Source organism: Hemitrygon akajei, chromosome 2 (genome assembly GCF_048418815.1).
Source record: "Hemitrygon akajei chromosome 2, sHemAka1.3, whole genome shotgun sequence".
Lineage (NCBI taxonomy): Eukaryota > Metazoa > Chordata > Chondrichthyes > Myliobatiformes > Dasyatidae > Hemitrygon > Hemitrygon akajei.
Window position 1 is genome coordinate 212,920,031 of NC_133125.1, and position 26,523 is coordinate 212,946,553.

General features: G+C 38.9%; 1 protein-coding gene across 1 annotated transcript in view; it reads right to left on the reverse strand.

The window, feature by feature from the left end:
• Positions 1–659: 659 nt before the first annotated feature.
• LOC140720593 (butyrophilin subfamily 1 member A1-like) overlaps positions 660–26,523 on the reverse strand; it is a 327,454-nt gene continuing 301,590 nt past the window's right edge. Inside the window, exon 8 of the mRNA XM_073035429.1 lies at positions 660–1,263. Within this exon, the coding sequence (XP_072891530.1) occupies positions 1,058–1,263 (206 nt within the window). The 3' untranslated portion in view covers positions 660–1,057. The remainder of the gene's footprint in view (positions 1,264–26,523) is intronic.

Here is a 26,523-nt window from a genome sequence, read left to right on the forward strand (position 1 = left end):
ACAACTTGTCGGGCCGAAGGACCTGTAGGTTTTCTATGTATCCCAGATTGGACAAGAATGTTGCACTTACATACAAGATGAATCAGGACAACAGAACTCACTTCATAGATCACATCCTAGAGGCTACCAGGAAGATGAAGGAAATAGGAAACCAATTCCACAATTATAATCCCACAGGAAGGTTGTGGCCATCTTCTTTCCCGCTCTCTCCATCTGCCCGTCCCCCACACTGTCCTCGCCACCTCGCTCCCTTTATTCCAGTCTCCACTTTCCCTCTCCGAACAGATTCCATCATCTTTGTCTCTCCCACCTCTCAACTCCCAGGTTCTGACACATTTCCACACTCCACACCTCCCTCATCTGGATCAGCGCCAGCTTTTACTCCCCCTTTCTGTACTAATTCTTTGGCACTTTGTGTGTTACCACCGGCGCCTGTCCCGTCCCCTAAGATTCACCCTGACCTCCCTCTCCCAGTCAGCACCACCACCACTTGTCCCAGTTACCCTGTCAGTCCCGGTAGACTTTAGCACCCGGGGGAGCCGGGGAGCTCAGGATCCGCCGCCCGCGGCTGCTGCTGAATCCGCAGTGTTTCTGCTCCGTTGACGGATGCGGTGAACGAGTTAAAATTAATGGATCGATAATTCTCACAACGTGTTTACTTCACTCTCCACACATTTATATTTACACTGACTGACTCCTGACGCCTGTCCCGGTCCCGGACCCGACCCATTTACAGACCCGGAGCGGGACCGGAGCAGATTTTCAGCCACTGGTTTTTATATCCAATCCCGAATGAAGAATAAAGTTTCCCCGTGAATTTATTCCCAGTGAAGGTGTGGAGATGGGACTTGGTCTCCGCGTTGTAAAATGAAACTGTCCCGGACTCGTAACTGAGATAAACTCCCACCCTCCCGGGGATGGGACCGGCAGGGAGACGGGACTCAGGGGAGGTGAGAACCCACATCCCGTCATCACGCCGCGCGATGATCCAGAATCCGGTCTCCGGACTCCGTGTGACCCGTCTCTTCCTCTTCACAGACTCTGCGGCGACTCCCAGTCAACACCACCGATTCCCCGTCACCTCCACCTCCCAGTAATGTCTCCCCGATGTGAATCCCTCCGATCCCAGCACACAAGGCCAGTCTGTGAACCTCTTTCCGGTGTCAGGGAGATCCCTCCGGGTCTCGGTTTGTCTCACACTCTTCCGATCCTCAGACACCTCGAGCTCCGGACTCGCCGTTTCCACATCCAGGGTGACAGAGACTGGGGGGAGAAGCAGAGAATTAGAGAGTTCCTGGGGATCCGAGGGGGGGGGGGGAGGAAAGAGTCAGGCAGTGTGACCCTAGGGATCGGGGGGGAGACTCGGGCAGCACGGCCCCGGGACCGGGGGAGAGTCCTCTCCTGGCACAATGAGGCCACTCTCATGTTGGAGGGGCAACACCTGATACTCCATCTGGGTGGCTTCCGACCTGATGGCATGAATATCAATTTCTCCTCCCTCCCCCTCTCTTTTTCCATTCCCCATTCTGTCTCCCCTTTTACCCCTCCCCCTCTCTTTTTCCATTCCCCATTCTGTCTCCCCTTTTACCCCTTCTCTTCTCATAATCTGCCTATTACCTCCCTCTGATGCCCTTCCTCCTGTCTCTTTTTCCATGCCCTGTTCTGACTCTCCTCCTATTGCTTCTCCTACCCTGACTATCAGCTCTCTCCTCCTTCCTGATCTCCCATGATCCACTCTCCTCTCCTACAAGATTCCTTCTGCTTCATGCCTTTACCTTTTCCATCTGTCACCCCCTGCCTTCATACTTAAATTCCCTCCCTCATCCTCCAATGCTTCCCTCACCTGCCTTCACCTACCAGCCTCTGGATTGTACTCCGTCCCCTCCACCCATGTTCTTGCTGGCTTCACCCTTCCTTTCCAATCAAGGGTCTTGGTCTGAGACGTTGACTGTTTATTTCTTTCCACGGATGCTGAGTTCCTCCAGCACTTTTTGTGCTTCACTGCTTAAAAGATGAAGTTCTGTTCTTCATCCTCTATTTAGCCTCTTTAGAACATTTTAGGACACTGTGAGTGGAGAGCTTGTAGTGGGATAGGTTACACAATCAGAATGCGTAGTATTACAATTTGGTTTGAGCTATTAAACAAAGTTTTTGTACAAACTGTACCCAGTTTCACCACTGTAGAGGAGCCTAAACATCGGGAACCAAGTTACCGGAAGCAGGTGAATCAGTGACCAGTTGAAACTTCGGGCACTTCATCATGCCGACTTGGGCAGTTTCCTTCCTTACTTCCCATCTCTATGGCTACAAATATTCTTTCCAGAGACAATGTTCACTGCTGGAATGTCAAACCTTGCTGGGAAATGTGGATTTTACATGATTTCTCCAGAAAATGCTCTGGCTTTCAAGGAAATTTCAGAGGGAAACTGGGAGAAACTGGGAAACTGACTGGATTTCCAGCCCGGTACTTCACGATATTCCAGAAATATACCTTTTATGCGTCTGTTTTGTTTCATATTCCAATAAATCCAAGTGGAGTTAGCAGCAATTAGAACACAAATGGTGAAGACCAGTGGCAGGACCCAGTCAGTATCAGCAGGGAAGAGATCATCTGTAGAATAAAGATCAGTGAATAAGACAATGAAAAAATCTGCAATGCACCCCAGTGGAATTAGTTCAGTAAAATTCCATGAGGTGGAAAGTCCACAACTGCCCAAGCAGCCTCCACCTGTCATGCCAATAAGTGTTTACTGGAAGAACCAGAAATGGCTGCAATGGACTGTTATAATGGAGGCTCTGAGACTTCATCACTCTCACTGATGTTTAATTGTAGAGATATACAGCCCAGAAACAGGTCCATCAGCCCAACTGGTCCATGATGACCACCAGGCCCCATCCAAACTAGTCCCATTTACCAGTGTTTAGCCTATATCCTTCTAAACGTTCATTGTCCATGTGCCTGACAAATTGTATCTTCAAAGTTTCAATGTTGTTTATTGTTATATGCACAAGTCCATGAAAGCATCAAGCCAAAAGAGAAACACACTTGCAACAACATCTTAGGCTATACAGTGTCACAGAGGTAGCATTCACAAGGAAAACATAAATTATACATAATGTCTACAAGAAAGAACACAATCAGATTGAAAAAAAACCCGATCTCTTGTAGTGCAAAGTGATCAAGGTTGTCACAGTGTTGTACTGAGGCAGTGATTAGAGTTTTGTGAGTTAGTTCATGAACTGAACAGTTTCTATTCCTGAAACTGGTTCTGTGGGGACTTCAGGCTTCTGTAGCTTCTGCCTAATGGTCACTGCAAGGAGATGTCATGGCTGAATGGTGAAAATCTTTAATAATGGAATTACCTTCTAGAGGCAGCACCTCCTGTAGATACTACCAATGGTGGGGAGGGATTTTCCCCTGATGAATTGGGCTGAGTCCACTTTTCCCTGCAGCTTCTTATATTCCCGGGCATTTGACTGTCACACCAGATCTTGATGCAATGAGCCAGGATACTGATTATTATAATTGTGCTCGCCTCAACTACTTCCTCTGGCAGCTCATTCCATATAGCAAATTTAGTGGAAAAATGGTTGTCGCTAAATATTTTCCCTTTCACCTTAAAACTATGCTCTTTCTTTTTTCAGTGTTTTTATTGATTTAAAAAAAGTGTGTATACATACAGGAGGAGAATATCCCTGGTATATATATCAATAACTGTACATACAGAAGGTAAAATAAACATGATCAGAATCACACATATTGTTGATCTACAAAGTATAAATTTGATATAGAATGTATAATACAGAAAAAAAGAATGTAATTCATTCTCCTCTTATCAATTTATAAAGAAAGGAAGGACAATTAGAAATTTTATATAAAAGAAAAGAAAGAAAAAACTCCCCCACTCTTCTAAACAGCAAAAAGAGACCAGGCAGTCCATCCTGAGAGAAAAACCAGGAGAGGAGAGACTCTCTGATCAAATTCAAGGTTCTAAAAAATAGCTGGAGGAGAATCAGTACAAAAATCAGATCATATGAAAGTATTGAATAAAAGGTTGCCGGATTTCTTCAAGTTTAAAGTATGTGTCCAATGTCTGACTTCTTATTTTCTCTAGACTTAAACAGGACATAATAGAGGAAAACCAATAAAAGGCAGTAGGAGGGTTAGGATCCTTCCATTTAAGTAAAATGGCTTTCCTAACCAATAAGGTTGAAAAGGCTATCATCTGCAGATCAGAAGCAGGAATATACCTGCTTCCAATGAAATAGTCCCAAAAAGAGCTGTAAATAAGTTTGGTTGCAAATCCAGATCCAACACTTTTGATAAGGTTTTAAAAACATCTTTCCAAAAATTCTCCAATTTTATGCAAGACCGAAACATATGAGTTAAAGTGGCCACCTGAATATTACATCTATCACAAATAGGGTTAATATTGGGAAAAATATGGGTTAATTTATCCTTTGACATATGTGCCCAATGCACTACCCTGAACTGTATCAAGGATTGATGGGCACAAATAGATGAAGTATTTACCAGATAAAAAAAATTTACTCCATTGATTATCTGAAAGTGACTCTTGAAATTCCAATTCCCAGGTAGCTTTAATTTTATCGTTAGATATCATTCGTAAATTCAATAACCATTTATAAATTGCAGCTGTTAATCATTTTTGGAGTGGTTTAACCTGGAAGAGGATATCTATTATATTAGATGGATAAGCGGAGGGATAATTTGGAAGCAAAGAACGTAAAAAATTCCTAATTTGTAAATATCTAAAAAAGTGTACATTGGATAAATCAAATTTATCCGCTAGCTGAGTAAAAGAGATTGAACAATCCCCTATAAACGAATCCAAAAAAAATTATTATTCCTTTGGTTTTCCAAATTTAAAAAGCCTGATCTAAAATTGATGTTTTAAAAAAACTTAACGATATTTTTTTTTACCAGAAAGGACAAAATTATTCAATTCAAAAAATCTGTGAAACTGAAACCAAATTCTTAATGTATGTTTAATAATAGGATTAAGGTCTTGTCTATCAATCTTAGAGAGCAGACAAGGAAGAGGAGCACTCAGTAAAGAGGCCAAGGAATACCCCTTCACCGAGTTTTTCTCCAAATCCTCCCATAAAGGACGGTCATGTATGTCTGAATAATGAATCCAACAGGAAATATATTGAATATTAACTGCCCAGTAGTACAGTCTAAGATTTGGCAAAGCCATACCACCGTCCTTTTTTAAATTTCTGTAATAAATGTTTACTCAATTTAGGATTTCTATTGTTCCAAATATAGGATAAAATTTTAGAGTCTGTTCTGTCAAAAAACCATTTAGGAAGAAATGAAGGAACTGCTTGAAATATATATAAGAATTTTGGTAGAACTATCATTTTAATAGCATTAATTTGACCAATTAATGATATCGTCATAGGAAACCATTTAGAAAGTGTTTGTTGGGTATAATCAATTAATGGGAGAAAACTATATTTATACAGATCTTTAAAATTCTTAGCAACTTTAATACCAAGATAAGTAAATTGATTTTTAGCAATTCTAAACGGTATTTGCTCATACTGATCCAAATGATTATTAGTAGGAAATGACTCACTTTTGTATAAATTTAACTTATATCCAGAAAAACTACTAAATTCAGAGAATATGGATAACATAGAAGAGATAGGTTTCTAAGGATCTGAACTGTAGATTAACAAGTTGTCTGCATTCAACAAAACCTTATGCATTTTATCCCCTCTCTTAATACCCTGGATACCACTGGAATTCCGAAGGGCAATAGCAAGAGGTTCTACAGCCAAGTTAAGTAACAAAGGGCTAAGATGACAGCCCTGCCGGGTATCTCTGTATAGTCTAAAATAGGGAGATATCTGATTGTTAGTTATAACCGCAGCCACAGAAGCTTGATTGATCAATTTGATCCAGGAAATAAAACCCGGACCAGAATTAAATCTTTCTAAAATTTCAAATAAATTAAACCACTACACCCTATCAAAGGCTTTCTGTGCTTCAAGGGAAACAACACATTCAGGCTCTTTGGATGGAGAGGAATAAATGATGTTCAATAGTCTCCGAATATTAAAGTATGAATATCTATTCTTAATAAATCCAGTTTGATCATTAGAGATAACTTTAGGTAAAATATTCTTGATCCTATTAGCCAAAATTTTAGAAAGAATTTTAGAATCCATATTTAGTAAAAGAAATTTGTCTATAGGAGGCACAGTCAGATAAATCTTTTTCTTTTTTAGGAATTAGTGAAATGTATGCCTCATAAAAAGTTTTTGGGAGCATCCCAGAGGATATAGAATCAGTGAAAACTTGACATAAAGGAGGTGTGAGTATCTCAGTAAAAGTCCTAAAAAATTCCACTGTATATACATCTGGTCACAGAGCCTTACTTGATTGAAGAGAGGATATAGCCCTTGTTATTTACTCTTGTTTAATAGGCACATCTAATGTATTCATATCTTGAGTAGAAATTTTAGGTATATTCAGCTTTTGCAAAAATCTATTCACAGAAGCAGTGTTGTGTGGAAAGTCAGATTTATAAATGTTAGAGTAGAAATCCAGAAATACCTTATTAATTTCCTGACCATCTGCTGTTTCAATTCTATCAGCTCTTCATATTTTCAAAATCTGTCTTCTAGCCATATCTGCCTTTAATTGACCAGCCAACAATTTCCTGACTTATCCCCGTGTACATAAAATTGACTTTTAGATTTGAGAAGTTGTTGCTCAATGGGATAGGTCAGAAGCAAATCATGCTGTGTTTGAAGTTCCACTCTTTCCTTATAAAGATCTTCATTAGGTGTTACTGAATAAACTTTATCTATTTCTTTAACCCTGTAAGTAATCACTAAAAGTTTCACTTTGGTTTTCCTTCTTAAACCTACTGAATATGAAATTATCTGTTCCCTGAAAAAAGATTTCCTTGTATCAAAAATAACCAAATTTGACATTTCCTCAGTTGTATTTAATTCAAAAAATAAAGAAATGTGTTCTTTAATAAAACTTACAAAAGCTAAATCCTGTAATAATGTAGTATTAAATCTCCACTGAGAAGAATTAAAAAAATTATTAGGAAATCTAAATGTTAATTTCATAGGTGCGTGGTCTGACAACATGATGACATCATACATGCAATCAGCAACAAAAGCCACCAATTACGTGTCCAGCAAAAAATAATCAATTCTTGAGTACTTATGTTATACATGCAAAAAGAAAGAAAAATCCCTATCCTTATGTATAAATCTCCAGATATCAACCAAACCATATTCCAATAAACAAGAGTTAATACAAGTCACAGCCTTATTAGGAAGCAGTGGATTGGTTGATGACCTATCAATCGAAGGATTTAAACAACAATTGAAGTCACCGCCCATAATCACCTTATGTTCAGTTAAATTTGGCAATGCCGAAAATAGTTGCTTAAAAAATTCAGGACTATCTATATTAGGTGCATAAACACACACTAGAGCCACCTTTTGACCACATAACAGACCAGTAACAATTAAATACCTTCCAACTGAGTCAGTAACAGTATTAAAATGTATAAAAGGGATTTTAGATTTGATAAAAATAGATACCCCTCTAATTTAAGTTACTGATAAAAATTCTATATCTCCAAAATTTAAAAAAGATGATTTTCATCTTCCCTACAAACATGAGTCTCCTGCACAAAAATAATATCTGCTTAATAGGTTGGTTCATGCCATTAAAATTTGATGATAGTATATTAATTTTATTGACATCCATATTTAAACTTTCATATAAGATTTTATAAAGTAAATTATTGCATAAGCACAAATCAAATCTACCAGAAAAAAACAAAGCATGAACTCGATCAGAAATTTTTAAAAAATGCAACATGATTAACACAAAATCCTCTCCGGACTGCCCAGTCAGAAAACAGCTAATCTATTAACCCCACCCCCTCCCCGATAGCCCAAAAACCATCCAATAGGTGGACAGCATGCTAAACTACTATCGCTTATCCCCTGTCTCCAATTGGCAGGCTCTTCTCAGACAGTTATGTATTAACACCACTAACTGAAGACAAAACAAAAGAAAATGAAGTAAACAATTTCAAATATTTTGATGTTATGTCTAACAGAGGTTAGAACCTAACTAACATGGGCCATCTTAAATTCATTTAAAATAAGTTAGTCATATATTTAAAAAAGGGTAAATACAACCAATTAATGAGTTATGAGTAGTGCTAGCCACTTACAAGTCAATAAAAATGTAAGTAAATCTGTGTATATTAAAACCAAAACTATATTAAGTATTAAGGTTTTTATTGTTTCAACAAATTGCAGCTAAGGATTAATCATTCAAGTTGCTTGCAAGATAGATTTGAACTCCTTTATGAATCTCCAACCCTCTTCTGGGGAGTCAATCCATTTGGGGCGATCAATAGGTGGAGAAATTCTCAGATGAGCCGGGAAGTACAAAGAAGGACGACAGTTATTCTTATAAAGTTCAGCCATCACTTCCCGATATTTAACTCAGCATAAACCTCTGGAGAAAAATCTTCAACTATATGAAAGATTAGCTTCCCTTGCTTCCTTGCATCTCGAAGAATCTCTTCTTTAGTTGTAAAATTTTGCAGGTATAGTATCACATGACGAGGTTACCTCTCAGGTGAAGGCTTTGGATGGAGAGAGTGATATGCTCTATCTATCATCAGAGGGACTTCAAGTATCTCACTAAAAAGTGAATGTAACATATCTGTAAAATATCTTAATGGCTTACTGGATTCCGTATTTTCAGGCAAACCCAGTATGCATAAATTTATCCTGCAGCTTCTAATCTCCAGATCAACCATTTTCTTCTTAATTCTCGATAGTTCCAAAGTAGCCTCATTAATTTTATTTTCCACAGCTGATATCTTTAATTCTTGTTCTTTAATAACTTGATTCATTGCCTCCTGTTCTCTTTTAGTTCTGTTAGTAGTCTTCTTAAGCACCTCAAGTTGGATTTCCAGATTGCCGCAAGATTCCTGGATGACAGAAATAAATTTTTCAAACTTTTCATTACCCTTCACCAGGCTATCCTTCTTATTATTCGTAATTCTTTCCATTAAAGAGAGAATTCTTTCTGAAGTAAGGACTTCCACTGATTGCTCTGTTAGGTCAGATTCAGCAATGGTTTTTCCAGATTTTTTTTAAATCCCTGCCATCATAATTAAACTGTAAGACCTTCGGTAAAAGTAATAAATATTCAAACTTTAAACAGATCTAGCAGTGTGAGGTAGGTTATCAAAGGAGCAGCGCCACACGCAACCTACTCCATGGATTGCCAAACGGAGATTCCAAAACTGTGCTCTCTACAACAGAAGTTAGTGCAGAAGTTGCAGAGACAGATGTTGGTAAGACCTCAGACAAAGTTAGGAATCTAAAGGTGTAACTAGTTTTCAGAGCTGCGTATGTTTCAATGCAAGAAGTATCGTAGAAAGGTGGATAATAGTGCTGAAGATGAGGTGTCTGGTTTTCAAACAGAGGCAATGTGAAGTGAGGAGAGGCTGTTGATTAGGCAAAATTGCAGTCAACAAGGGAGTTGCAATGTAAAAGGTGGGCAGAATCAAAAAGGGTGAACACAGGACTGAAGGTGTTGTACTTGAATGCATTCAGTATACAGAATAAGGCAGATGAACTTGTAGCACAGTTATATATTGGCAGGTATGATGTCGTAGGCATCATTGAATCATGGCTATGTACACAACGCTGGAAGAACTCAGCAAGTCAGGCAGCATCCGTGAGAAAAGAGTAGCCAACGTTTCGGGTCGAGACCCTTCATCTGGAATGGGGGGGGGGGGGGAAGAGAGGGCCAAAGCCCAGTAATAGAGATAGGGGAGGGGGTAGGGCCTAGAGGTGCCAGGTGGGAAACCAATCAGAGGAAAGATAAAAGGGGGAGGGGTGGGATAAGCATGAAAGAACTGTAGAGATAAAGAAGCAGAAAGTTGAAAGGGGAGAGGGGCAGAGAGGGACCTGGGATAGGGGAAGGGAATTACCAGAAATTGGAGAATTCAATGTTCATACCACCAGGCTGGAGGCTACCCAGACGGTAGATGAGATGTTGCTCCTCCAACCTGAGTTTGGCCTCATCATGGCAGTAGAGGAGGCCATGTATGGACATATCTAGATGGGAATGAGAGGCAGAGTTGAAGTGGGTGGCAACTGGGAGATCCTGTCTATTGTGACGGACGGAGTGTAGGTGCTGAATGAAGCTGTCCCCCAATCTGTGTCGGGTCTCGCTGATGTAGAGGAGGCCGCACCGGGAGCACCAGATGCAACAGACAACTCCAGCAGACTCGCAGGTGAAGTGTTGCCTCACCTGGAAGGACTTCCAGCATTGCGTACGTGTTTTTTGATCCACAGCATCTGCAGTTGTATTTTTGTGTATTGAATCATGGCTGAAAGAAGATTATAGTTGGGATCATAATGTCTGAGGATACATATTATCTTGAAAGGACAGGCAGGAAAGCAGAAGGAGCAGCATTGCTCTGTTGGTAAAAAGTGATATCATTAGAAAGAGGTAACATAGGGCCAGAAGGTGCTGAATCTTTGTGGATAGAGCTAAGGAACCTCAAGGGTAAAAAGACCCTGATGGGAGTTGCATACAGACCCCCAAGTAATAGTAAAGATGCGGCCTACAAATTATAATGGGAGATAGAAACTGCATGCCAGAAGGGCAATATTACAATAGTCATGGGGGAGTTCAATATGCAGGTAGATTAGGAAAATCAGGCCGGTGCAGGGGGAATTTCTAGAATGCCAACAAGATGGCTTTTCAGAGCATCTCGTTGAGTCCAATAGAGGATCAGCTATTCTGGATTGGGTGTTGTGCAATGAACCAGAATTGTTTAAAGAGCTCAAGGTAAAAGGACCCCTTGGGGAGTGCGATCATAATATGATAACATTCACCCTGGAATTTGAAGGAGAAGCTAAAGTCAGATGTATCAGTATTACAGTAAAGTAAAGGGAATTACAGAGGCATGAGAGAGGAGATGGCCAGAATTGATTGGAAAAGAACATTGGCAAAGATGACAGCAGAGCAGCAATGCCTGGGATTTCTGGAAGCAATAAGAAGGCACAGGATATATGCAATCCCAAAGAGGAGAAATTTTCTAAAGGAAAGATGATACAACCGTGACTAACAAGAGAAGTCAAAGCCAACATAAAAGCCAAAGACAGGGCATGTAATAGAGCAAAAATAGTGGGAAGTTAGAGGATTGGGAAACTTTTAAAAAGCAACTAAAAAGTAATTAAGAAGGTAAAGATGGGATATGAAAGTATGCTAGCCAATAATATTTAAGAGGATACCAAAAGTTTCTTCAGATATATAGAGTGTAAGAGAGAGGTGAAAGTGGATATTGGACCACGCAAGAATGATGCTGGAGAGGTAGTAATGGAAGACAACGAAATAGCAGATGAACTGAAGAAGTGTATTGCATCAGTCTTCATTATGCAAGACACCAGCAGTATGGTGGATGTTCCAGGTGTCAGGGGTCATGAAGTGTGTGAAACTACCATAATGGGAGAGAATGTTCATGGGAAACTGAAAGGACTGAAGGGAGATAAGTCACTGGATCAGATAGTGTACAATTGGAGTGCTGAAAGAGGTGGCTGAAGGGATCATGGAGACATTAATAATGATATTTCAAGGATCATTAGGTTCTACAATGGGTGCAGAAGACTGGAAAATTGCAAATGTTATTCCACTCTTCAAGAAAGGAGAGTTAGGGGACGTCACGTGATGACGTAGGCTCGAGACGCTGGAACCCAGTTCTCCCGTAAAAAATCAATAAATTAATGTTTAAGTGAAGAAAAGTTAGTCAATACTTTTGAAAGGTTACTTATAAACTACTCCGGATTGTTTCAAGTTATGCCTCACAAACAGAAGATGAAGAAAACTACTACCGTGAAGACAAAGCAAGTTGGAACAGAATCAAGGCCCACTTCTGCCAAAGAAACGCAGGCTCAGGTACATTATACCACCGGCGATACAGAACAGGAAACTGCAGCAAAATTGACCATTTTTAAAGAACAAGACCAATGAGAACTGCGCAAAGTGAAGGAAGGAGCATGCGCAAACGAGAGCAACCTGAACTACAAATCCCAGTTACGACTGAAACCGAAAGTGAAAGTGAATCTGAGGGAGAGCCAGATTCTCTGGGAAAATCAGACGAAGATGGAGATAAAAGTTCTTCAGGAAATATAGAAAAGACTTTGATGCAAATAATGCATAAATTAGAAAAAAATAAATGCATTAAAAGTAATCAAAAAAAGTGATAATTATGGAGATTATGTTTGATAAAATGACAAAAAGACAGGAAAAAATGGAAAAGAGAATTATAGATTTGGAAACTACAACGGAAGAGATGGTTGAAAGAATGAATAAAATGGAAGATGATATTAATGCCTGGACATCAGAAAGAAAACAATTTATGGAAAGAATTGATAAGCTTGAAAATTTTAGTAGACGAAACAATATTAAAATTATTGGACTTAAAGAAGATATAGAAGGAGAAGATCCAATAATTTTTTTTCAAAAATGGATCCCTGAAAAATTGGAAATGGAAGAAGAAACTCTAATTGAGATTGAAAGGGCTCATAGAGCCTTAAGGTCAAGACCTCAAGCTGATCAAAATCCGCAATCAATTTTGGTAAAATGCTTAAGATACCAAGATAAAGAAAAGATCCTGAAGGCGGCTGCCCAAAGTGCCAAAAAGAGAAACGGGCCATTGATGATAGCAGGGAAGGCAGTTCTTTTTTATCCTGATATAAGTTATAACCTTTTGAAGAGAAAGAAGGAATTTAACCCGGCGAAAAAAGTCTTATGGGAAAAGGGTTATAAATTCATAATGCATCACCCAGCAACACTGATAATCTTTTTGGAGGAGGGAAAAAGAAGATTTTTTACCGATTATCGAGAAGTGGAGGAATTCGCACAAAAGCTTCCATTTACTCGCTAATTATACATAGAGATTTCCAAGCATAATGGATTAAAGATGAAGATAGAGACAGTGAATGGAAGTGATGGACATTTAAGGATGATACCAGGGAGAAAAGCAAAATTTCAGAAATATTAATTGAGAATAGTATTTTTTTTCTTCTTTTATATATATATATATATATATATATATATATATATATATATATACCTTTTTATGCTACGGGGGGGCTGGGGAGCTTTGGATTGATTACTACGGGATTCACGTGTGTAATCATGGTGATTGCCATGACCCACACAATAGAGGGGGGTAATGTTGTGTTCTTTTTTTCACAACATTAGTAGGGGGGTATTTTGTTTTTTTTTTCTTTATACTCTATTTTTCTGCCTGAATGATTGGTGGGGACACACATAGAAACATGGAGAATTTTAAAAAGATTTCCCAAGATACTATGAAAGTTGAAAGACTAGGTATTATTATAGACTGGAGCAACATAATTAAAAATAATGACTAATTTACTGAATTTTTAAAGTTTTAATGTTAATGGACTTAATGGACCGGTGAAAAGAAAAAGAATTTTAACATATATAAAAAAAATGAAAACAGATATAGCTTTTTTACAAGAAACACATTTAACAGACATAGAACATCAGAAATTAAAAAGTGACTGGGTTGGAAATGTTATTGCAGCTTCATTTAATTCAAAGGCGAGAGGAGTTGTAATTTTGGTTAATAAAAATTTACCAATTAAAATACAAAACGTATTAATTTATTCAGCGGGGAGATATGTAATTATACATTTTCAAATTTTTTCAGAACTATGGACTCTTATGAATATTTATGCACCAAATGAAAATGATGTAAAATTTATACAAGAGGTCTTTTTGAATTTGGCTAACGCACATGACAAAATATTAATAGGTGGAGATTTTAACTTTTGTCTAGATCCAGTTTTAGATAGATCAACAAAGGTTGTCACAAAATCAAAAGTAGCAAAATTAACTTTATCATTGATGAAAGATTTAAATTTGATTGATATATGGAGAAGAATTAACCCAAAAGAAAGAGATTATTCATTTTATTCAAATAGACATAAAGCATATTCAAGGATAGATTTTTTCCTATTATCAATGAATATTCAAGACAGAGTGAAAAATATGGAATATAAAGTGAGAATATTGTCAGATCATTCTCCTTTGATAATGACAATGATAATGATAGATAAAGAGGAATCAATTTATAGATGGAGATTTAATTCAATATTACTAAAACATCAAGATTTTTGTGATTTTATGAAAAAGCAGATTCAGTTCTTTTTAGATACAAATTCACATTCAGTTGATGATAAATTTATATTGTGGGAAGCAATGAAGGCATATTTGAGAGGTCAGATAATAAGTTATACTTCTAAAATTAAGAAGGAATATATGATAGAAATAGATCAATTGGAAAAAGAGATTACAAAATTAGAAAAAGAATCTCAAAGATATATGACAGAAGAAAAACGAAGACAACTTATTAATAAGAAGTTACAATACACTTCAGACATATCGAACAGAAAAAGCAATTATGAGAACTACACAGAGATATTATGAACTAGGTGAAAGATCACATAAGGTCCTTGCATGGCAGTTAAAAACAGACCAGACAAGATAGAAAGATTTTTATCACAAATAACTCTTCCAAAATTAAATACGGAAGACCAGAAGGGATTAGATATGCCTTTTACATTGAAAGAGGTCGAAGAAGCTCTAGGATCACTTCAAACTAATAAATCTCCAGGAGAAAATGGTTTTCCGCCTGAATTTTATAAAAAGTTTAAAGATTTATTAATTCCTCCTTTTATGGAGTTAATACATCAAGCAGAAAGAACGCATAAACTTCCAGAATCTTTTTCGACTGCTATTTTAATAGTATTGCCAAAAAAAGATAGAGATCTTTTATACCCAGCATCATATAGACCGATTTCTTTATTAAATACTGATTACAAAATAATAGCAAAAATCTTATCTGACAGATTATCTAACTACTTACCAAAATTAGTACATATGGATCAAACAGGCTGTATTAAAAATAGACAATCGGCAGATAATGTAACTTGGTTATTTAGTATAATTCATTTGACGCAAAAGAGGGAGGAAATGAGTGTGGCAGTTGCTTTAGATGCAGAAAAAGCATTTGATAGATTGGAATGGGATTTTTTATTTAAGGTATTGGAATAATATGGATTAGGAGTATCTTTTGTAAAATGGATTAAAACCTTAAATACTAATCCCAAAGCTAAAGTAGTGACAAATGGTCAAATTTCAACACCATTTCAGTTAACGGTCAACCAGACAAGGTTGTCCATTATCACCTGCTTTATTCGTGTTGGCGATAGAACCATTAGCTGAATTAATTAGAATGGACCCAGATATTAAGGGTTTCAGAGTTAATCAGGAAGAATATGAGATTCACTTATTTGCTGATGATGTTCTGCTTTATTTAACAAACCCATTGCACTCGTTGCGCAAATTATCCTACAAATTAGAAGAATATGGGAAAATATCAGGTTATAAAATAAATTGGGATAAAAGTGAAATTTTACCTCTTACTAAAGGAGATTATAGTCAATGTCGATTAATAACTCAATTTAGATGGCCAGTAAATGGTATAAAATATTTAGGTATAAGAGTTGATAATGATATAAAGATCTTATATAAATTAAATTATTTATCATTATTGAAAAAAATTCAAGAAGATCTTGATAAATGGATGGTATTACCAATAACATTAATAGGTAGAGTAAATACCATAAAAATGAATATATTCCCTAGACTACAATATTTATTTCAATCACTACCAACACAGCTACCCCAGAAGTTTTTTCAAGAGTTAAATAAATATGTGAGTAAGTTTCTTTGGAAAGGTAAGATGTCAAGAATATCGTTGGAAAAATTGACATGGAAATTTGATCTAGGAGGGTTACAACTTCCAAATTTTAAGAATTATTATAAAGCAAATCAACTTAGATTTATTGCATCTTTTTTTGAGAAAGATAGACTGGCATGGATTATGATAGAACTAGATAAAATAGGAGAAAATACACCAGAAGATTTTATATATAAATGGGAACCTAAATGGATACGGGAAAAGAAAGAATCTCCTATATTAAAACATTTGATTGACTTATGGAATAAGATAAATGTTGATGATGAGACAAAGAAATCTTTATTAGCAAAGAGATCTTTAATTCAAAATAGACTTATTCCTTTTACAATGGATAATCAACTTTTATATAATTGGTTTCAAAAAGGGATTAGATATATAGGAGATTGTTTTGAACGAGGTATATTAATGTCATTTGATCAATTAAAGAATAAATATAAAGTATCAAACAACACGCTTTTTTGTTACTTTCAATTAAGGGCTTATTTAAGAGAAAAATTAGGTCAAACAATGTTATTGCCGAAATCTAATGAAATAGAAACTTTAATTCAAAAAGGAAAGATTAAAAAAATTATTTCCTGTATGTATAGTTTGATTCAAAAACAGGCAATTAAACAAGGAGTCCATAAGTCAAGACAAAAATGGGAAAGTGACTTGAATATTAAAATTGAAGAAACAAATTGGTCAAGACTATGTCTTGATAGTATGACAAATACAATAAATGTCCGGTTAAGATTAGTGCAATATAATTTTTTACATCAATTATATATTACACCACAAAAATAAATAAATTAAACCTAAATTTATCTGATCAGTGTTTTCGATGTAACCAAGAAATTGGTACTTTCTTACATTCTACTTGGTCTTGTTCTAAAATTCAACCTTTTTGGACAAATTTAGGAGTTTATTGGAACAAATTATTGGAACACAACTTCCACATAATCCAATATTATTTTTACTAGGCGATATTGAAGGGATAAAACCGAAACCTAAATTGAATAAATATCAGAAAGAATTTATAAAGATTGCACTGGCAGTAGCCAAAAAAGCTATTGCAGTTACTTGGAAATCAGATGCATATTTAAGTTTAGATCATTGGAAGAATGAAATTTATAGCGGTATTCCACTTGAAAAAATTACTTATAATTTAAGAGATAAATATGAAACATTTTTGAAAATTTGGCGCCCTTATTTACAAAAGACAGGATTAAATATATAGGTGCTCTGAAGATGAAATAATTGGTTATTTGGGGAAATAAATAAATATATATTAAAAGTTATTGCGAACTCCTTGGAGCATGTGGGGATCTTCCGATATCCAGGCACTCTTTCTTTCTTTTTCTATAGGGATGTTAGGGGGAAGGGGTTAAGGGGAGGGGGGAAGGGTATATATATTTTTTCTATATTTTCTTTTCTTTCTGTAATTATTTGAAAACTCAATAAAAAAAGTTTAAAAAAAAAGAAAGGAGAGTTAGAAGAAAGGAAACTATAGGCCAGTTAGTCTGACCGCAGTGGTTGGGAAGAAGTTGTTAATTTTTAAAGATGAGGTCTCTGGGTACTTGGATGCAAATGATAAAATAGTCTGTAGTCAGCATGGTTTTGTCAAGGGAAAATCTTGCCTGACAAACCTGCTGGAATTCTTTAACGAAGTATCAAGCAGGATAGATAAAGGAGAATTAGTTGATGTGTACTTGGATTTTTAAAATAAATATGTTAAAATATAGGTCTGGACCGCGGGTTGAGATTCTAAATTGGAGAAAGGCCAGTTTTTATGTCATCAGGAATGATCTGGCAAATGTGGACTGGGACAGAATGTTTTCTGGCAAAAGTGTACTTTGAAAGTGGAGGCTTTCAAAGCCAAATTTTGACAGTGCGATGCTTGTACTTATCTGCCAGAATAAAAGATAAAGATAACAGGTGTAGGGAACCTTAGATCTCAAAAGAACTGAGGCTCAGGTTAAGAGAGAAAAGGAGTTGCATAGTAGGTATAGGCAGGTAGGAACATATGAGGTGCTTATGGAGGACACAAAAAGCAAGAGAACACTTAAGAAAGAAATCAAGAAGGTTAAAAGAAGGCATGAAGTTGCTCCAGCAGACAACGTGAAGGAGTATCTTTAGAGATTCTACAGATATGTTGTGTAGAAGGACTGCTAGGGACAAAATTTGTCTTCTGGAAGATCAGAATGGTAGGTAAACAATGTGTGGAATCAAAACAGATGGGAGAGATCTTAAATTAATTCTTTGCATCTCCATTTACTCAGGGGACAGATGCAGAGTCTTTAGAAGTAAGGCAAAACAGCATCAACTTCATGGATGCAAATCAGAGTGGTTAAAACCCCAAGGCCTGACAAGGTGTTCCCTCAGACCCGACAGGAGGTGTACTGAAATTGTTTGGACTCCAGCAGAGGTATTTAAAATATCCTTTGCAACAGGAGAGGTACCAGAGGATTGTAGTGTAGTCAAAGTTGTTACTTTGTTTAAAACAGGCTCTGAACATAAACCAGGGAAATAATAGGCTGGTGAGTCTGACATTAGTTGTGGGAAAGTTATTCGAAGGTATTGAAAGGAACCAGATATATAAGTACAGTGGCTATAAAAAGTATTCACCCCCCTTGGATGTTTTCAGATTTTACTGTTTCACAACATTGAATCAGAGGGGACCTAACTCAGCAATTTTTGAAACTGATTAACAGAAAAACTCTTTCATGTCACAATGAAAATTATTTAAGTTTATTACAAATATAAAACATAGAATAATTGATTGCATAAGTATTCACCACCATTAATTTGACACTCCAAATCATCACTGGTGCAGCAAAATGGTTTTTAGAAGTCACATAATGAATTAAACAGAGATCTGTTTTTGGAGACCTGTGTACAGTCAAGGTGTTTCAATTGACTGCAGTAAAAATACACCTGTATCTGGAAGGACCAACTGCTGGTGAATCAGTATCCTGGCAATTTCAACATTCTGTAGGTTTCAATGAGATCCCCATGCATTCTTCTAAATTCCAGTGAGTACAGACCCAAAGCTGCCAAACGCTCCTCATATGTTAACTACTTCATTCCTGGACACATCCTCATCAACCTCTTCTTGGCTCCTTCCAATTACATCACATTTTTGCTGGGATATGGGGCCCAAAACCGTAGCCCGACCAGTGTCTTATAAAGGCTAGCTATTATCCCCTTGCTTTTATATTCTATTCCCCTTGAAATAAATACCAACATTGCATTTGCCTTCTGTACCACAGGCTCAACCTTCTCCCATTTAGATAATAGTCCACACTATTGTTCCTTTTACCAAAATGCACTGTCATACACCTCACAATACTGCATTCCATCTGCCATTTTTTGCCCATTCTTCCAATTTGTCCAAGTCCTGCTGCAACGACATTGCTACCTCAGTACTACCTACCCCTCCACCTCTCTTTGTATCATCCACAAACTTTGCCACAAAACCATCAATTCCATTATCTAAATCACTGACAAACAATGTGAAAAGTAACGGTCTCAATACTGACCCCTGAGGAACACCACTAGTCACCGGCAGCCAACCAGAAAAGGCCCCATTTATTCCCATTCACTGCCTCCTGCTTGTCAGCCATTCCACTATCCATGCCAGAGTTTTTCATGTAACGCCATAGGATTTTATCTTGTTAAGCAGCCTCATGATTGGCACCTTATCAAATGCCTTCTGAAAATCCAAGCAAATGACATCCACTGTCTCTCCTTTGTCCACCCTGCTTCTTCCTCAAAGAACTCTAACAGATTTGTTAGGCAAGATTTCTCTTCACAGAAAGCATGCTGACATTGACTTTTTATCATTAGTTTCCAAGTACCTCAAAACCTCATCCTGAACAACAGACTCCAACACTTCCCCAACCACTGAGGTTAGACTAACTGGCCTATAATTTCCTTTCTTTTGTCCCTTCTTAAAGAGTGAAGTCATTTGAAATTTTCTAGTCCTCTGGGAGCAAATCAGAATTAAGTGATCCTTGAAAGGTCATGACCAATGCATCCGATATCTCTTCAGCAACCTCTCTCAGGAATCTGTCTTAAGACCTTTGAGCTTGCCTAGTACGTTTTCCTTTGTAAATGCAATGGCACTTACTTCTGCTCCCTAACACTCACGGATGTCGGGGAAACTGCTAGTGTCTTTCACAGTGAAGACTGAAGCAAAGTACCCATTAAGTTCATCTGCCATTTTTTTTGTCCATTTTCAGTGGTCCATTATCAACTCTCACCTCCCTTTTACCTGTTATTTAACTGAAAAACAACTTTTGGTATTCTGCTTTATATTACTGGCTAGACTGCTTTCATATTTCATCTTTTCCTTTTAGTTTTTTTAGCTGCCTTTTTGTTGGATTTTAAATCATCCAACTTCCCCCTCACTTTGACTACAATATATGCACTTTATTTGGCATATATGCAGTCCTTAACTTCCTTTGACATCCACAGTTGCCTACCCCTACTATTTGAGAACTTTTTCCTCTGTGGGACATATCTATCCTGTGCCTTGTGAACTATTCCCAGAAACTTCAGCCATCTCTGCTCTGCCGTCATCCCAAAAGTCACCCACATAAATCCCCATAAGACGACATCCCAGAGTCATCCCTCCCAATATCTTCCTCCAATCCGCCTGGGTAATCTCCTTCCTCATGCACCTGCAATTCCCTTTATTCCATTGCCATACGGATACATGTGAGTTATGCTTATCCCTCTCAAATTGCATGATGAATTCAATTCTGTTGTAATCACTGCCTCCTAAGAGCTCCCTAATAAAATCTGGGTTATTACTCAATACCCAATCTCAGATAAACCTTCCCCCAGTAGGTTCAAGCACAAGCTGCTTTAAAAAGCCATCTCATAGGCATTCAACAAATTCCCTCTCTTGTGATCTGACACCAACCTGATTTTCTCAATCTCTTGCATATTGAAGCAATTGTGACATTACCCTTAATACCCTTTTCCAGCTCAATCTCAACCTTTCTCAATCCTTTGCAATCTCAACCCCACATCTTGGCTACTATTTGAAGGCTTATATATGATTCCTACAATGGACTTTTTAACCTTGCAATTTCTTAACTCCACCCACAAAGATTCAACATTCTCTGACTTGATGCCACCTGCTTCTAAGGATGCAATTCCATCTCTTACACACAGAGCCACACCACCAACAATGCCTTCCTGCCTTTCCTTTTGATACAAAATACATCCTTGGATGTTAAACTCCCAACTATTGCCTTCTTTCAGCTACAACTCAGTGATGCCTACACCGTTATACCAACCAATCTCTGATTGTGCCACTAGTTCGTCCACCTTATTCCAAATGCTACGCACATTTAAATACAGTACCTTTGTCATTGTATATCAAGCAGTAGTAAATCAAGGCAACTGGACTTGCCGTGTTGTCTAGAAGACGTTTCGCCACTCATCCGAGAGGCTTCTTCAGTTCTAATCCAGGGTGGGTAGTTTTCCAGCTTTTTGTAAGCCAGAAAAGTACCCACCATGGATCAGACAACATAGCAAGTCCAGTTGCCTTGACTTACTACTGCTTGATATTCCTCAGTGAAACCAATCAAATGGTGAAGAGCTTGATAGAGTGGATGTGGAGAGGATTATTCCTGTGGTGGGAGAGTCCACTACCAGAGGATACAGCCTCAGAATAGAAGGGCGTCCTTTTATAATGGAGATGAGGAGGAATTTCTTTAGCCAGAGAGTGGTGAATCCGTGGAATTCTTTGCCAATCCGTGGAATTGGCTTCCACTACCTTCCAAGGCTGTGCATTCCAGACCCCCACAACTCTCTGGGAGAAGAAGTTTTTCCTTAACTCTGTCCTAAATGACCTACTCCTTATTCTCAAACCATGCCCTCTGGTACTGGACTCTCCCAGCATCTGGAACATATTTCCTGCCTCTATCTTGTCCAATCCCTTAATAATCTTATATGTTTCAATCAGATCCCCTCTCAATCTCCTTAATTCCAGCGTGTACAAACCCAGTCTCTCTAACCTTTCTGTGTAAGACAGTCCAGACATCCCAGGAATTAACCTCATGAATCTACGCTGCACTTCCTCTACAGCCAGGATGTCCTTCCTTAACCCTGGAGACCAAAACTGTACACAATACTCCAGGTGTGATCTCACCAGGGCTCTGTACAAATGCAAGAGGATTTCCTTGCTCTTGTACTCAATTCCCTTTGTAATAAAGGCCAACATTCCATTAGCCTTCTTCACTGCCTGCTGCACTTGCTCATTCACCTTCAGTGACTGATGAACAAGGACTCCGAGATCTCTTTGTATTTCTCCCTTACCCAACTCTACACCGTTCAGATAATAATCTGCCTTCCTGTTCTTACTCCCAAAGTGGATAACCTCACACTTATTCACATTAAATGCCATCTGCCAAGTATCTGCCCACTCACCCAGCCTATCCAAGTCACCCTGAATTCTCCTAACATCCTCATCACATGTCACACTGCCACCCAGCTTAGTATCATCAGCAAATTTGCTGATGTTATTTTTTATGCCTTCATTCAAATCGTTAACGTAAATGGTAAACAGCTGTGGTCCCAATACCGAGCCCTGTGGCACCCCACTAGTCACCACCTGCCATTCCGAGAAACACCCATTCACCGCTACCCTTTGCTTTCCATCTGCCAACCAGTTTTTTATCCATGTCAATGCCTTCCCCCCAATGCCCTGAGCTTTGATTTTACCCACCAGTCTTCTATGTGGGACCTTATCAAATGCCTTCTGAAAATCGAGGTACACTACATCCACTGGATCTCCCCCGTCTAACTTCCTGGTTACATCCTCGAAAAACTCCAACAGATTAGTCAAGCATGATTTACCCTTGGTAAATCCATGCTGGCTTGGCCCAATCCTATCACTGCTATCTAGATATGCCACTATTTCATTCTTAATAATGGACTCTAGCATCTTTCCCACCACCGATGTTAGGCTGACAGGTTGATAGTTCTCTGTTTTCTCCCTCCCTCCTTTTTTAAAAAGTGGGATAACATTAGCCATTCTCCAATCCTCAGGAACTGATCCTGAATCTAAGGAACATTGGAAAATGATTACCAATGCATCCGCAATTTCCAGGGCCACCTCCTTTAGTACCCTAGGGTGCAGACCATCTGGACCTGGGTATTTGTCAGCCTTCAGTCCCATCAGTCTTCTCATCACCGTTTCCTTCTGAATGTCAATCTGTTTCATTTCCTCTGTTACCCTATGTCCTTGGCCCATCCATACATCTGGGAGATTGCTTGTGTCTTCCTTAGTGAAAACAGATCTAAAGTACTCATTAAATTCTTCTGCCATTTCTCTGTTTCCCATAATAATTTCACCCAATTCATTCTTCAAGGGCCCAACATTGTTCTTAACTATCTTCTTTCTCTTCACATACCTAAAAAAGTTTTTGCTATCTTCCTTTATATTTCTGGCTAGCTTGCGTTCGTACCTCATTTTTTCTCCCCGTATTGTCTTTTTGGTTATGTTCTGTTGTTCCTTAAAAACTTCCCAATCATCTGTCCTCCCACTCACCTTAGCTCTATCATATTTCCTTTTTTTTAATGCTATGCAATCTCTGACTTCCTTTGTCAACCACTGTGGCATCTTTCCCCCCTTTGAATCCTTCCTTCTCTGGGGGATGAACTGATTTTGCATCTTGTGCATTATTCCCAAGAATACCTGCCATTGCTGTTCCACTGTCTTTTCTGCTAGGCTATCCGTCCAGTCAACTTTGGCCAGCTCCTCCCTCATGGCTCCATAGTTTCCCCTGTTCATCTGCAACACTGACTCCTCCGAGCTGCCCTTGTCCTTCTCAAATTGCAGATAAAAGCTTATCATATTGTGATCACTACCTCCTAATGGCTCATTTACTGCGAGATCGCTTATCAAATCCTGTTCATTACATAACACTAAATCTAGAATAGTCTTGTCCCTGGTCGGCTCTCGTACAAGCTGTTCCAAGAAAGCATCCCGTAGGCACTCTACAAACTCCCTATCCTGTGGTCCAGCACCAACCTGATTCTCCCAGTTCACCTGCATGTTGAAATCCCCCATAACTACTGCGACATTACCTTTGCCACATGCCAATGTTAACTCCCTATTCAACTTGCACCCAATATCCATGCTACTGTTTGGTGGCCTGTAGACAACATTTGGGTCCTTTTGCCCTTACTGTTCCTCAGTTCTATCCACACAGACCCTACTTCTCCTGATCCTATGTCTCCCCTTGCAAAGGACTGAATCTCATTCCTCACCAACAGGGCCACCCCACCCCCTCTGCCCATATTTCTGTCCCTACGATAGCACATATACCCTTGTACATTCATTTCCCAGGTCTGATCTCCCTGCAGCCATGTCTCCCAGCACCCTCTGTCCCCTCCTTGTGACAGATACAGTTTCTCCATGACCACAATATCCTGGTGAAACCTTTCACCATACTCATCGCTGACAGCACCAAGATTTGCAGGGAAGCATTCTAAATGGGAATGCAGAAAATAAATCTTTTGTGACATGTAGAAGGGGCTTGTCAGCTGTGGCTGGCAGATCATCTCGCAAAAGGAAAACTCTGACCTCAATCCTCCGCTGTCTTGTGGCCAAACCCAGTCATGGGGATGGCTTTGGGAGTAAATCCTGAGGAAGAACCCAGAGATCCTACAACACCACTGATGCCAAACTGTATTGGTTTCTGAAGTGTCAGCTGTTTGGAGAATGGAAACCTGCTGCATGAACAATAGTTTACTCTCTATATCATACTGCCCTGGCTTGTGTACCAGCTAGTGCAATCATGTAAACAGTTCAGATGCAATATCCATGTTTGACCCCAACCAATGGAAAGACCTCATAATATCAACTCTCAGTCTCATATGCTCCAAGGAATAAAGTCCTAGACTGTGCAACCTCTCCCCATTACTCAGTCCCTCAAGTCCCAGCAAGATCCTTGTAAGTATTTCTGAACTCTTTCCAATACCAGGGTGACCAAAACAGAACACAATCCTTCCAAGTGCAGCCTCACCAGCATCTTATACACCTGCAGTATGACCTTCACACTTTTATACTCAGAGCCCTGACTGATGAAGGTCAGTGTGGTAAAGATGCCTTTATCAACCCAGGCACCTGTGACTGCACTTTCTGGGGACCATGTACTTGGGCTCCAAGGTCCATCTATTCTCCAACACTCCTCTGGGTCCTATCATTCACTGTGTACCACCACCCTTGAGCTGGCTTTCCAAAATGCAGTAGTGAGCACTTATCTGAATTAAGTTCCTTCTGTTGTCCTCCACCCCACTTATTCAGCAGATCGCTCTGTAATTATCCTTCTGTAATTTTTTGTAAACTTTTTCACTGTTCACCATACCAATTACACCGGGACAACAAATATTTTGCGTCCTGAATACTTTTGGGTGTATCTTATGGATTTGGAACTGCTGATCATGAAATTCACCATGAAATTTCCCTATCATGTATCTTTTCTTGAAATTACCTATATTTGTTATTTCAATTCATAATTCAAGTCAGAATAACCGATGCCAAGATTAAGAAGGCATCTTTGTTGGTCCACAAATCAAACAGATCATCAATGACAGGCAATTTGAAGAACTTCTAGTGGGACCGGAGAAAATCATGTTTTTGAATTTTTTTTTGGCAACTACAGAGCACCAAACTACATGCAGCTAATTGACAACATGATTCAAGCAAACAAACTCATGAAGTGCAGCATGTCACAAAAGATTTATTTTCTGCATTCCCATTTAGAATGCTTCCCTGCAAATCTTGGTGCTGTCAGCGATGAGTATGGTGAAAGGTTTCACCAGGATATTGTGGTCATGGAGAAACTGTATCTGTCACAAGGAGGGGACAGAGGGTGCTGGGAGAGGACCCACACGCAGGACACAAACACGTCTTTCTTAGGTTCAATAAAACAGCGTTTATTACTCGCTACACAGAAAAATCGGGAAATCAAGGAGGACAAAGAGGAACACGAACCTCGGTCTAGGGGACTAGGGACTTGGATCACCACGGACCTGGGACTTGGAAACAGGGAACTGGGATTGCCACGGCCATGACTTGGACAGTGGGAACATGGATCGTCACAGCCCTAGGACTTGGACAGTGGGAACATGGATAGCCGCAGAACTTGGACTAGGAGACTAGGACCTTGATTCACCGCCGCCAGAAACTTGGACACCAAGGATCGCTGCAGCCAGAAACACCAAAACAGAGGACAAGGAACCTTGAGGCAGGACTCCTCCTTCAGATCAGGCATCGAGCCGGGACTCCTCTTCAAGGGGACAGAGGTGGACACAGGGCATGAACATTGAGCCGGAACTCTGCCTTCAACTCACCCCTGACAGATTGACCTTGCCCGGACCCACTCTGGCGCAGGAAGGCGAATTGCTGGTGCTCTGATTCGAGCTGGGTAACTCTGGCCTGTCGTAGCGACGGCGACTTGCTAAGGCTTCTTAACACTCTGGCCCCGAACGGCTAAAGCTAGGGGCTTATAAGCTGCCGGTTCGGGTCGAGAGTAGATCACCTTAATTGCCAAGCTTCAAGGGACACATGAAACGGAATTAGAAGGGAACAAAGAGTCAATGGTCTGGAATCTGTCAATGCTAG